Here is a 14,472-nt window from a genome sequence, read left to right as displayed (position 1 = left end):
GTCATTTTTGCCACGCCACACCGCGCGTGAAGCAATCATCGGTGGGTACTTGCAGAAAGGAAACGCCTTCATTTCTGTGCTTATGCAACACGGATATCCGTGGAGCTCGAATAGTTGCATTTAGCTTGGTGTTCAGTGCTTTGCTTGTTCCTCTCACACCTAAACTTAATTCCAGCGTCGCTTATTGCGCCGATGAAGTGAACTATTATTGATTTTCATCATAACATTGTCGATTTGCCGAAAAATACTTTAACTCATCAATTGTCCTAACGTTTCTAACTTTGCCCTCCTGAAATGTGGGCTTCGGCTCTGCACTTTCTGACCTATGAACACTTAAAGAATAAAAGTTCTAGCCCTTATCCTTATATATTTGTTTTTGCAGAAGAGTTAAAAAAAAGTACAGTCAGAAATGTACACGAACTTACGGTCAGTTCAGAACTCGGTGAGACAGGACCCAATGCTCGCGGAGAAAATGTCTCAACGTTGAATCTTCATTCGCGCTTTTGAGATTTGCGTTGTTTTAGAATTTCACCCGTAAAATTCTATGGATGATTTTTTTACTGTTTAATTTTGACTGTTTTTTTTTTCTAAAATCATGTATATCTTTCGTCCTTAATACCCTTGGTTCATTTTATATACTGCCAGGAGTAAGAGAGAAGGGCTTCTGGAAAGAATGTAAGACAATATATTGTACGCTGGTGGGAGTTCCAACAAATCTTGTTTCAGACGACAACATTCCCTTTATTTTTCATCTCGCCACGCCACTGATTTAATTAGATTTTGGTTTCACACGAAATTTCCCTCCTCCTTCCGATGTCAATACTCCAATCCAAGATGTCTAGAAAAATTCAAGATTCCAAGAAAATTATTTTATCGTAGAGTACACCGAGATTAGTTTAATGCCCGATCGGATTCAAATAGACTTTGGTTTTCCGGCGAGCGGGAGATGTAAACCTTCAAACGAAAAATGAACCGATTATTATTTGATTGTGAGTGACACTGTAAATGTGTCAACCGTGTTCTCTGCACTGACGATTAACGATTGCTACTATGATTGTATTCTATACCTTAATTCATCGTAATTTTAAAGTATACTTCTAATGGTGGATCTCATAAGTGTGAAAATGTATTAAAGTTGTGGAAAAGAAACTCTAGCATAATTTGCTCTGTATTTTTGTATTTCTGATATATATACATAGGTGCTACGAAATTTCTGCCAAAATTTTAAGAGTATTCATAAATACAGCTTTTTACATGCATCCGTGAGTCACGGTGATGGGAATAGCTCAAAATTGCTCCTGAGACGACTCCATTTTACAAAATTATCCTGGAGGGCCCTCTGTACCCTCCTTTGCTGCTAGAGAAATCCCCCAAACCTTTCTTTACAGCTAGGGGAGTGCTGCAGATTCTCCCCGTAGTGAGGTTTCTTTTACACTCTCCAGAACCCCCTTGATGAGGTGCCCTCCTGCTGCCCCCCCCCCCCCCCTTCACCAGAAAAGTTTCTGATTCACTGCCCACTAGTTACGGGGGGTTTTCTTCCCTTCAAAACTCTTTGGTAAATCCCCATCACGCAAATTGACGTCTATCCCTCCAAAGTACCATTCACCCTCAATTCTTTGTAAATTGCACCGATCGTCGTCAATGTTTTCCTCTTTGTCGATAAAATAATTATTCTCTGATGGTCGTCCAAAAAATCTGAAGGTCCGAATGCTAGTTACTTAGAGGTTGTCTCGTTAGGAACAAACGGCACTTAAAAATATGAGTAAAAATAGAGGTAGTGATTGGGCAATGAGTAGAATTGTTTCGAAAGCGATTTTTCCTCCCTGCTACACGTGCTGATCTGTAACGCAAATTAATTTACCAGGTTTATCCTCTAACCTTGGAGGGAAATGTTTAACCGTCAGCACGACGTCATGAAAAGAGGAGACGAAATCGCTTTTTTATTTTCGCTTGGCCGCTTGGCACGCCGGTCACTGATATTAGAATTTAAAGGTTATCTCAGGGCCGGACTCACTACAATGCCCAATCCATATGTGTGGGAGTTCTCTCCACGGAGATGTTTTTGCTTTTTCCAATTCTAATTTTTTATTTTTTATAAAATCTAGGCAGGGGGTACGCGGTACGCCCTTAGACTGCCCCAGAGGCATTTTCGATGCCCTCCCCCCCCCCCCCCCCCAGGCGCCTCAGACCCCAGACTTTATGCACAACACGTTACTCTCAGGATTTTATTTCATAGAAGAGGTAAATTGTTTAGATATCCTAATTTCTCATGCTCTGCTAGTTACACTTCCACTGAGAAGTGTAAAGTATCATGCAGTATTGTACGATGGAAAAATAAGCTCCATCGTGCTGGATCGCTTACTACGTAAAAATATGGGTTTATTTTTCAGTGCAAGCTGTGTCAGGTGGAATAGCACTTACAAATGGACTACATTTTGCAATTTGGACCTATAAATTCTGATTCATCCGAAAAAACACTTATGTGCATAGGGAAACTAATGGCACATACGTTGTTTTTAAACCGGGCTAGAATTTATAGTTCCTAATTGCAAAATGTAGTTCAAATGGCACTAACTCTACCCTGGAGTTTATAAAGATCATTTAGAAGATCAATTGAACAGCATTTTGTAATAAGGGACTAAAATTTCTGGCTCATATATAAAAACACTTAAGTGCGTAGGGAAACTAATGGCACGTATGTTGTTTCTAAAATGAGTTAGACATCGTAGTTCCTAGTTGTACAATGTAGCCAAATTTAGAGTAGAGCACATCGTGCTTAGTGTCTGCGGACGGCTTTACGCGTTCGCATGATGTACAGTCGAACTTTTTTATGCGAGCTCATGCAGGAGGATGACCGATAAAATGCAGGAGGTGGGGAACCATGGTTACGCAAACAAACTCTCTGGTTTTTTTCCTTAGAATTGTTTTCTTATTTTTTTTTTCGGCTTTTTTGTTCACCATTATTGGGACTCTTAAATTACGTGTCTATTTTTACACTGTGAACTCCTTGCCGAGAACATAGTTAATGCCGCATCTTTATGTTAAAAAACTTCGGCAAGAAATGACTCCCAACAATAAGACAAGCTTACGAGGGGAAAAAATTTGACCAATTCTTTGTCTTTACGTTTCATTACTCCGTCTAATTTGCCCCCCGAAGTGCTTTATTTTAGTGTAATTTTACGTGCAAATATTTTTTGTGTGAAGACACTAGAATATTTAAATATCACCGTTCATTTTTTATCCCCCTCCTCTCGCTCTCTTTTCATTACTGCTAACTTCATCTCTCTATTTTCTCCTCTTTTTTTGGTCCTTAATTGCCGAGGTCCTTCAACTCGCAAATATAGTCGTCCAATTTTTTTAGGTGCGAGATCAGATTAAATCTTGATCCTATTAACACGTATGTTGGTCTATGTTGTAGTGCTTTGTCGTAAGTCCAAGATTTTCATCGCACTCCGGGGGTATCCACCGATGCAGTGGCGAGGCGTGAATGATTAATTATCGATATTCCCCCATTTGAAGCTATAGTAAAAGATCGATTATTTTGGTGTTCGATGCGAACACCCTGTTCATCGATCCTTTTCCATAGGTTTAAATGACAGATCAATCGATAAATCGCAAAGCATGCCACGCCACTGCACCGATGATGCCAATAATTGGTTGTTTTTCACACCAAATTAGTTTTTATATTATAATGCACGTTCCTGGTTAAGTTGTTGTCATTTCATCGGTGTAATCAATGAGAAATTGTTGATAATGCTCGATTTATGACAGCAGCAATCAAAAGCGCTGTTTACACGATTAAAATGGCAGTTCAAAATGTAGCAACTCATCGGAATTTTCAAAACGTGATTGTCTGTATTTCGATGTGTTGCTCCATTATGAACTTCTAATTCGACCGTAGAAACATGGAGGTTTTCGTGAGTTATCAGAAAGTACCTATGATTCTTTTTCTGATTCTTAGATTCAAGAATCGTACCACGCACCATGTCCACAACCAGACCTTCCTTAACTGTTGAGCTGGAACGTATCACAGTTTTGATGGGTCATTACATGAGGGTAAAAGAAAGACTTTGCCAAGGAACCAAATATTGAAGGAGTCAAACTATTAAATTCCTACAATTACTTAAAAAGGTTTTTTTTATTATTGTTTGATTTATTTTTAGAAAAGAGGCGTTTTTCCTCTTCTTTGAATTTATCGCAGCAAGGAAAATGTGAAAAAAGGAATAAGCACCCACCTAATCAGCTAAAACAGAGCGCACGTTTGCAAAGTAAATTAATATGCGTATTGTTTTCAATATTCAGTAAAAAGCAGAGTAAAAAATCCTGTCATATTTTTTTAGCATTGATACCTAATCAATTAGCACATTCTCAGATCACGTAAATCACAAACCTCCGAATTTTTTTCCCCTTCTAGACAAATTTCAAAGGGTTTTTGAATAAAAACTTACGAGTTGTCGCAACCCGAGCATCTTGCAGGTTTGTTTGCAGTGATCTTTTTCAGAGCTTGAAAAATGGGAATAAAAAGCGGAGTTTGTGCGGCAACTTGCATTACTAATAATTCGGTTGATGCTCATGGCACGTGTCCGACGGAGTCACCGAATTATCTGATCCAGATCTCACTGCATAACGCTTGCAGTAACGCGTAACGCAGATTTAGAACTTCGATATCGTCTTCCCTCTGCCTTTCTCTCTTTATCGAAATACGTGCTCGCTCCTATTTTTCGTCACCGCTGCGCTAGGACCTAAAACGTGTCTTTCCACATCCTTTGCTTGTCTGCCGTTTGTCATGTTAGGACCAATCGTTTTCAAAAAAAATACATAATCCTAAATGTGAATCTGAGATGACAGTGAGCCGAACCGAATTCAACCTAATCAAACCAACTGCGGAATTAGGAACTCTTTAACAGGGAACCGCTCAGGCACCCAGCTCATAAAGGAGGGTCAAAGGGGCACTGAAAGACAAGGTATTGAGGGGGATCCATGTGACCCCTAGCTCCAAAGAGGGGTTTGGGGCATTACCTTAGAATCCAAAAGGAGAGTCCGGGAGAACTTCTCGGGAAAATTGTGAAAAATCGAGTGGTTTTGTGGAATAACCCCATCATGCACCACCGCGGTAGATGACGTCGGTGGCGATTCCTGAAAGTTGGCAACACTGTTTTTCCTCCATTTCAATCCATAGACCGTATTCGATAGTGGTTCGATGTATCGTTTGGTTCAAGACGGTAGAACATGACCTCAAATAAAAATTTTAGGATTTCAGTTGGAAAAGCTAAAAATGATAAAATTTTTAACCATTACACTTTTCATTGGCATTTGGTACTCAGAAGAATAAAAAATCTATCAAATAAGACCCGATCCCTCATAATTCTAAATTGACTTCTGAGGTTATGTTTACATTTTGAACCAATCGATATCGATACAATCTTACCTGTTTGATGTATCGGATACGATTCACCGTCAATATATCGATTTTAAATTTTGAAATTGTAAAACTTTACCGATTTTTCTAAGAAAAAAAAAAAAAATTTACCGATTTTTCTAAAAAAATCGGTAAGAAAAGGTTTTACAAAAATTTCAAAATTTGATAAAGTATGGCCGATAAAGTTAACAACAAAAGTGATTTCGATTTTAGGTGAAACAGGCTGCCATACCTAGAATTAATTGTTTTACATGCATTCAAATGGAGGAAACACTGTGATGCCAGCTTTAAATATCGCCACTGGATAACGCCATACGCCTTATTTTTGATGGGCGATATTTTCGTTGATATTCGACGTGAAAGCTTTGAGTTTGAAAAGCTTGGATTATGTTTTGCTGATCCAAGTGTAATCTGAAATCATCAAAACACCAGTCTGCTACGAGCACAACTGACCCATCGTTACGAGCATCTCGTGGCAAATTTTAACTGTCAAAGCTTCAGGAAAAATACCTCATTGCACTACTGAAACCTTAATCAACGATGAGCAATTTTTTCAACAAGTCTTCGTAAAATTTTTGGTGGCCATATCTTCCCATGATCACTGCGCAAACCGATTTATGCTCTTGCGTTTATTGATTCCAATAGTGTGGTCAAATCGTATCGTTTTCAAATTTTAATAGTATATCGATGGACAAAAAGCGAAACCACGTATCTCCTATGCGGTGTTTCCAAAGCTCCGCTTCTATGTTATTTTTCGCAGAAAAACGAGCCAATATCATAGCTTAGGTTTTAAACAGAAAATTCAGCTAACAGAGTGGAAAAATCAAGGAAGTTTTCATAAAATTATTTTTAAGATTTCCAAAGAAAAATAATGTACAAAAATCCAAAAATCCCTCGGTGTCGCCAACGGAGATACGTGGATAGGCACTTTGGCCATCGAAATTCCTTTTTCGCTCATCTTACGGAGCTGTGAAAAATAAGCGGCATCGGCCCGGTAAAAGTGATCTCCCGATAAGAAATTCAAAGAAAATCGTAGCTACATTGTGGTCTTTGTAGGCATGCATGCTTTTTCTCAGATCACTCAACGTGTGGAAAGATCGGCATCTAAACCCTTAAATGGCTTAAAATAAAATGCGTCTGGGTCGGACACGAGAATGTAATCTTATCAAATGAAAGTTCAAGTTCAAGATTTCAACTCTCATGGGAGTAGCCAAATAGGGCTTGCACGCTCTCGGCCCCTAGCACGTGCATTGACTGACACTGAACTCTCGGGAACGTCTGACCAAATGCGTTTGCACTATCAAAATCCGAAGCTTTTTCCTTCTTCTACTCGGGAAAAACACTCACATGAAATGATTGGCTTAGCCTCTCGCCGGTCAACTCACGAAACAGTTTTACCATAAGCAAGGACGACCATCGGTTCAAAAATTGTTTGCAAAGTCACTCAAAAATGACGTATTTGGACGTAAGAGCTGCCGTTTAGGGGGATCATATAATTTTGTTCTAATGAAAATAATCCTACCATCAACACGCAATTCGAGTACTATTACATGAAGTCTTGCTCACTTTGCATAAAATGTAGATGCCACAGTCCATTCCAGTGCAGACTGCAGAGATACAATATTCCATGAAACTTCATGTTTTCAAAACTTGATGAAATGATTTCAGTTTGCCATTAATGGCAAAAATACAGTAAAACCCTACGTCCAACATTTTAAAGGAAAAAAAAAATTGAGTCAAAGTTTATACTCATAGTATCTCATTGTATTCTTGGATAATTTTTATGATTTGCAAATGCAGCCCCTGAAAATTATCTGAAGTTTTTTGGAAAATGCAATTTCTCTTTTCGGCGATTTTTTTTTTTTAATTTAATTTCGCCTTTCTGCTCACGTGGAGGGGAAGGGGCTGCGCTGTCGTGCTAAAGAAGAACGCCGCTGAGCCATCAAACGTTGCCACACTTATGATAAAATACTCGATTTTTTTGGAAACTTTTGAAAGTTTCCCTATACATTTTCAGAGTTTTACACACTATTTAATTCGTAGTATCTGGAGATTCCAAGGGAAACTATCCAGAACTTATGTCAGAAATGGATATTTTAAAGGGGGAAACTTGGAAGCAATGGATACGTTTGGTGCAATCTGCCGCGCTGAGGAAGAACGCCGTATGAACCTTCAGGCGTTGCCAAATTTCCTTGGATAAAACACGAATTTCCTGGTAAACTTATGAATATTTTCCTTCTAATTTTTCAGATAATTTTGTTTGCAATTTTACCTCAAGTTCCTGAAAATTTCAAGGAAAAATACTCATAACTTTCCTCAAAAATAAACATTTTATCGAAGGAAATTTGGCTCCTCTCGAATGTTCATACGGCATTCTTCCTTAGCACGGCAGCCCTGTACACATATCCAGCGTTTTTCTTGAGCGTTGAGGACGGCAATGCGTAGAATGGAAGTTGCGGACTTCCGGTTTTGGTCTTGAGGAGGAGGAGACTTTTGGGCGGCGGACGAGACGGTCAGAGGGAGGTGTGAGAACGACGTCGCGACGACGGTGGCGGCTTAGCTCACGTAACTCCTTCGTTCGTAGCCGGTGGATCATAAAATGAGACCATAAAAGATCCAACGTGTCGCGGTCGTCGTCGCTGACGCCCATCCTTGCCACATCGTTCCTCCATCAAACGTAAATAAAGTCACTTTGAGCTGATACCAAGCGATCTCGGAACAAGATCCACCACTCTGCCGTGCAACGCAAAAACGCCGTCAACGCCTTTTTATATTTTTTGGAAACAATGTATCATAGCCAAAAACTTGTGTATACTTTAGGACAATATTTTTACAGAATTCTTCCTTAAATGCTATCAAGAACTTAACCTGAATTTTTTTTTTTTTTTTTTTTTTTTTTTTTTTTTTTTTTTTTTTTTTTTTTTTTTTATTGAGAGTTTAGTGGCTTTATTCCTTTAGGAATCTACAGCCATCTATAGGCACTATTTATTGTCCGAAGACATCAGGGAGTTTGGTAGACATCCATGCTCGGGCTTACAAATTTTCACGGATTAAGGCCGAGCGAATTCTGCTTACAGATCCACTCGTCAGTTCCATGAAAATTTGTCGCCACCACCGGGATTCGAACCCGGGACCTATTGACCTAGAGTCAGACGCGCTAACCACTAGGCCAACCTGGCCGGCAACCTGAAAATTTGAGGTGCAAAGGTAAAACAGTTTTTATCTTATGGAATGTTAAGTTCCAAAAAATGCGGGAAAATCTTGATTTCATTACGGTGTTCTTGCTTAACACGGCAGCACTGTGTTGCGCTGCTACACTGCTACACCGTCTGTGACTTTGAGAAGCAATAGTTATGGTCACCTTTTTTTTTTTTTTTAGTGCTAAAGTATTTGTATTTGTCAAAAGTTCTCAAACTAATTACGCATGTATTTTTAGCGTGGATTCCGAGAATGACCTCCGTTTTTCCGAATCAGTTCGATTTTCTCCAAATAAATTGGGATTTCCCCTGAAAATCGAGCTGTTTCAGAGGAAAGTTAATTGTCCGGAGAGTATGTGCACGTGTGGGACAAAGTAAGCTCATTTTCTGATTAAGCGGCAAAAAAGTAGGGGTTTTTCCATTTCCTACCTGAGAAATAAGATTTTTCCCTCCGTTCCGATTCACAACGATCGGATGAGCTTCAAATGATGACATGTGGGCGGAATAGAGCAGTGGCGTGGCGTACTTCGCGATATATCGATTGATCTACCATTTAAACCTATGAAAAATGATCGATAAACAGGGTGTTCGCAACTAACTCCGTAATAATCGATTCTTCATACATAGCTTCAAATAGGCGAATATCGATAATCGATCATTCACGCCTCGCCAATGGAACAGAGTACTTGACCGGAAAAACCTCGTCAATATGGACGTATTTTTGCCTAACGGAACTATGTGCATTAAGATATGAGCCCTAAGACCCATAAGAATAAACGAATAACAGGGCTCACGTCATAATGCACATAGTTCCGTTTAGCAGAAATACGTCCATATTGGGAACACAAAACGGATATTAATACGTATGCAATGCATGGTATAACACGTGTCTTGAGCTGCTAAATCCGAAATTGACCTTAGTTTTTCTCCATTGTGCATAGAATTTTTTGGGAAATTTACTTTTCTCTGGAAAAGCTTATAGTTAAAATTACGATTTTTCCGGGGAGAACCACACTAATCTAGAAAACCGGAGGTCATTTTCGGGATGAGCGCTAAATCTACACGGACACTGTTAACAAAATTTTGGCAAACCGAACCAGTGTCATCGTAATGTACCTTAAGCTAGAAACTGGTCCGTAACGTGTAGCGGCATTGGCACTGATCATGAGTAGTGTGATATCCATTCCGTGAAGAATCCCTGATAATTTTTTTTATAGAATCTGCCAAATTGGTCGCCGCGTCCACGCGTCCCCATGGCAGGGTTGAGAGAGGGAGGAGGGAACGGAACTCATAAATTCGACGAATCCAGGGCCTTCGACCTCCCTCTTCTTCAATATCATTAGCAAAGCGTTGTCCGGGGGTTTTGGCACCGTCGAATTCGAATTCCTGAGGGTCGATCACCAGCGATAACACCTTTTTCCTGGACCTCTACGTCAACCTGGCGACCTAGCACTTTATCAGAGAGGGGTCTGTTCCCCAACTTTAGGGGTCAGTATTTTGGTCAGGGATGGGCCGATTTTTGGCTTCTCGTTATCGATTTTTTGAGCTTCTTTCTCGTTATCTCTTCTACTTGAGCCCTGAATTACATCTAAATCTATGATTTCTGGGGCTCATGCAGAAATCGAGGTGCGCTCTTACGCCAGCTGAGCGACGAAATAACCGAGAAAAAGTCTTGCGCGGTAGGTCCCTATACCCTGTGTTAGAGAGATAGCAATGCGCGGTTTCTGAAACATATCGACGGCGATACTCCAAAGCCACGTTACGATACGCCTATGTTAAAGAGTTCCGGGATATTGCTTTTCCGTGCGGCGCATATCCAAAAAATTCAAGGAATGATGTCGATTTGTTATTTGTTTTGTTATTTTTTTTTTTTTTTTTTTAATAATTAAAGTGAAAATTTTCAAGTACCAGGGGAGGAAGGCACTTGGTTTTGGAAGTTTTGCCGCGGATATTGTTCCCGATCTGGATGGATGCGACTTGGCATCGACGATCGGCCGTGATGAGCGATGGGGCAGCCCAATGTCCGGCCGCGCCGCGAGCGAATGCGCGAATATGTAAACACGAACGCTCGACGCGACGACACGACGACGCACAGTGGATCGAGTCAATCGTTAAGGTCGGACAAAATTTGGAAACTTTAAACGCCTATAACTCCGTCTATACACAACTATGATGTCCCAAAAGTGGTTCCATTGGTCTTCTCGTGAAATTTCCTTCCAAAGCCACCCTTGAAATTTAAAATGTGACGAAATGAGCATGAAAATTTGCAATTTTTGTCAAAAATTTCATGTTGGACCTCTCTGATTGACTCGATCCACTGTGCGACGCGATGGTCGGAGTGACACACCGGCGCGACGCGACGGTCAGTTGTTGGTGACCACGGTCAGTGCAGCGGGCAGTCAGCCGCAATCTAGTTCATTAAATCACCGAGTCGAGTCGAACCCACTCATGTTCGCTCGATCGTCCTTTCCACGAACAATTCCTTCTCGCTTGGGATCGCAAATCCGATTCCATTGGTTTCATCAATGCGTCGATCCTTTATGGCTTCTCCCGGACGTCGAAAAGCACCCCCGAAAAGGGCCTCTCCTCCAATTGAGATGCGGATGCTTCAGGGATCGGTTTTCTCTACTGTAAGAAATGTATCGTTCTCTCGAAGTGAATGGGCATTGAACGAGGCGCGAAAATGAATTAGACAAGAAATTGCAATCACACTGGGAAAAAAAGATTGGTAGAACTTACCATTCCTTCACGCTGTATGTCGTACAGAGTCAATTCAGAGTCAATGATGCCAGAAAAAAGGTAAACGTTACTGTATACTGGCACAGGTAACCATTCCTCTGGCAGAATCGACTTTGAATTCACGCTGTGTAAAATACAGGGTGAGGGAATAGTAAATTCTACCAATATTTTTTTTCAGTGTAGGAACTAAAATTTCTGGCTTAGTTTAGGAACGAAGTATGTACCTACCATTAGCTTCTCTATGCACTTTAGTGTTTTTACGGATGAGCCAGAAACTGTAGTTCCAGACATGGTTCCTAATAGTTAAATGTTGTCCAATTGTATAATAGATTATTCCTCATCAAAATCCTATTTGAAATTTATGTGTTTAATGGTCCATTATGTATTTTTGCTTTTTTCTTTACATTTTTTTGCTTTGCGCCCATCTTTAATCGAAAATACGTACTAACCAACGTAAGAAACATACTAACACAACAAGCAGACAAACACGTTAAACACCAAAAACACATAACACACAGAAACGATACAAACACATCTAACGAATCAAACACACCAAACACAACATTCACATCAAACAGAATGAACGGAAAGTATACATCAAACAAAGATTGCGAAGAGAGGCCTTACGCCAAAAAGTGTTAAATTACCATACCTCTCTCGTCTTGGGACACAAATAATCGAATTCCTGAAGTAATAAGAAATTAGTGATTTTGAGTGTCGCGTGAAGACGATAATTTTGAGTGTCGCGTTGTTCGCACATCAGTGATTTTTGAAGTATTTCGAAACACTCCGATTGCGAATACACTATCGTAGTGTGTTGTTCGTCATTTTTTCGAGTGAAAATCTGATACAGGGCCAGGTGGCCAAGGCACATACTTCAAAGTGAAAACGAAACGGCTACCAGCCAAGTTACCAACTATCTTTAAGATAAGTCTTCCATTCAGGCACCTAGGAATGCGCTTTGAGTACGTCTATTCTCCGACGAAATGGTGACAGAGTGTAAAAAAAAGAGGAAAAAGAGAATGAGGAAATGTTCGGATTGTTGGAAAATTTGCCCATCAAAGTCAGTCAGGTAGTGACATTTACCATCTTCCAACAACGAAACATGCAGGAGACAGATTCTGATTCTAATTTAGGTAAGTCTTTTCGATAAACGGAAATGAGCCGCGTTATTAACGAATTGTTTTCATACCGCTGTTTACTCTGTAATGATTCGATACCAAAAAGTTTTTTTTCTGGAATTTTTTCATTTAGCCACTCACGGCTTGCCGCGCTGAGAAGCAGAATAAGTTTAGTTCGTAACAGATTTTTTAAGCTTATATGGATCGCGATTAGCAGAAAGGAACCAAACCACATAAGATATTGCCAAATTTAACTGGACGATTTAAATTTTTTACAATAGAACGTTTGTGAGAATTCCTTTGAAAATTATGAGGAAATTGCTTCGTATTGCGCAGACAATTCCCTGCACTGGGAAAAAAGTAGCTTGGATCTAAAGTCCAGACTCTTGAAAACAATGACAATAAAAAATACTCTTAATTCAATCGGATTTTTGCTTGAATCAAAAAGAACTCCGCTTAAATTAAGAGGCTTGGTTCACGATTTAAGCAAAAATCCAATTGAATCGAGAGTATTTTTTCTTGTCAACGTTTTTAAGAGTCTGGACTCTAGATCCAAGCTACTTTTTTCCAGTGTGAAATTTGTACAATCATTTACATGTAAAAAATTAAATTGTCCAATTGAATTTGGAAATAGCTGATGTGACTTGGTTCCTTTCTGCTCCACGCGGTCCATATGACCCTAAGAGATAATTTTCAAATTAGTGCCTGCAAGTCTGATGGTGACATTATTTTTACACGAATAACATTAGGCTTGGTTAGATCATGCTCGTTGGGTAAAGTGTAGGTACAGTAGACTCTGGATGGATAATTCAGAGTCTACTGTACCTTATTATTATCCTTTGGCTTCGTATTATCCGGACTCTGGATTATCCGGATCGATTTTGCAACCATGTAACTACGTACGCATTCCGATAAGTGAGCGGATCCGCGGGGAAGTGGTCGCAAGGCATATTGGCGCCTGCAAGGCTGAAGGAATACTTCACGCATTGCGCCAAACAGTGAGGTCGGCGTGGAACGCATTAGCGCCTACTAGATTGCATAAATACTTCTCGCATTACGCCAAACGCAGTGCAGTCGGTTAGTTAGCCTAAAACGCACAGTGGCGGCTACAAGACTGTATGAATACTTCACACATTGGATTTAATGAAGTAATTCCTGCATTTTGCCGTCTTGGGAGCTTTCGTGTGATTCAACATGGTAAAATTTTTATTATTAAGCAGGAATGCCTCCATGTGACAGGCAACTCCCGCTTGTCGGCACGCCTCCTTTTCTACGAAGCGTTAAAGTCACCGAAGTGATTCCTACATTTTGATCCAATTTTAAACATTTAGGGTCTAATTTAAAGCTGTACGGTTTTCTTCTAGCATTAACTTCATTTTCTAGTTGGCGGAAAAATTAACAGGATAGCGTGCTAAGAGGCGCGAGAACATACGCGTTTGGAATTTTCTAACCATAAGATGTGGTCAATTAAAAATGAGAATGACGAACCGAAAGGAATCAGCCGAAAGCTTGTTGTTATTTTAGGTGAATTTTCGCGACTGGAATCGATTAATTTGTCGGATAGACGATTGCTGTATCACCGTTGGAATTTGGACCAATCAGGATTGAGTATCTAATTTTCAACCAAATCCTGATGAAAACGAGCCAAATCCCAGACTAGGTTAAAAAATACTTACTCTACGATATAAAATGAATAAACAAAAATTTGTACTCGTATGTGCGCTTTTTACTCTTCGTTTCATCATCATCACCTCACCGCGGTTTTTGTTGCTCAGTTGTTGTTTCTGTCGCACAGAACACCACCATTTTGGAAAAATTGGTTGCTTCTCGAGGTTCATGGTGAAACCGTTTACTCCCATCCTTCTTAACCTTCCTTCGAAGGTGGTTCGAAAAATTCTGGATTTGGTTCCGATACCGGTTGCTGATGCAATCAATGAACTAGTGGATTGGGTCGGGGAAAGCCGTTCTCTGCTGGGATTTCGTCGAAAAAGTCAAC

General features: G+C 40.0%; 1 protein-coding gene across 3 annotated transcripts in view; it reads left to right on the top strand.

The window, feature by feature from the left end:
* Positions 1-14,472, top strand: part of LOC109032033 (scavenger receptor class B member 1) — a 111,194-nt gene that overhangs the window by 72,503 nt on the left and 24,219 nt on the right. Inside the window, exon 1 of one of the 3 annotated variants that reach the window (XM_072296209.1) lies at positions 12,430-12,491. The exons of the other annotated variants lie outside the window; for them this stretch is intronic. Coding sequence (XP_072152310.1) covers positions 12,461-12,491 — 31 coding nt within the window. The 5' untranslated portion in view covers positions 12,430-12,460. Of the gene's footprint in view, positions 1-12,429; positions 12,492-14,472 lie in introns of those variants that run through there. 3 annotated transcript variants of the gene reach the window in all.

Source organism: Bemisia tabaci, chromosome 2 (genome assembly GCF_918797505.1).
Source record: "Bemisia tabaci chromosome 2, PGI_BMITA_v3".
Classification (NCBI taxonomy): Eukaryota; Metazoa; Arthropoda; class Insecta; order Hemiptera; family Aleyrodidae; genus Bemisia; species Bemisia tabaci.
Note: the sequence above shows the minus strand (reverse complement) of the source record. Positions and strands in the feature narration are given on the sequence as shown.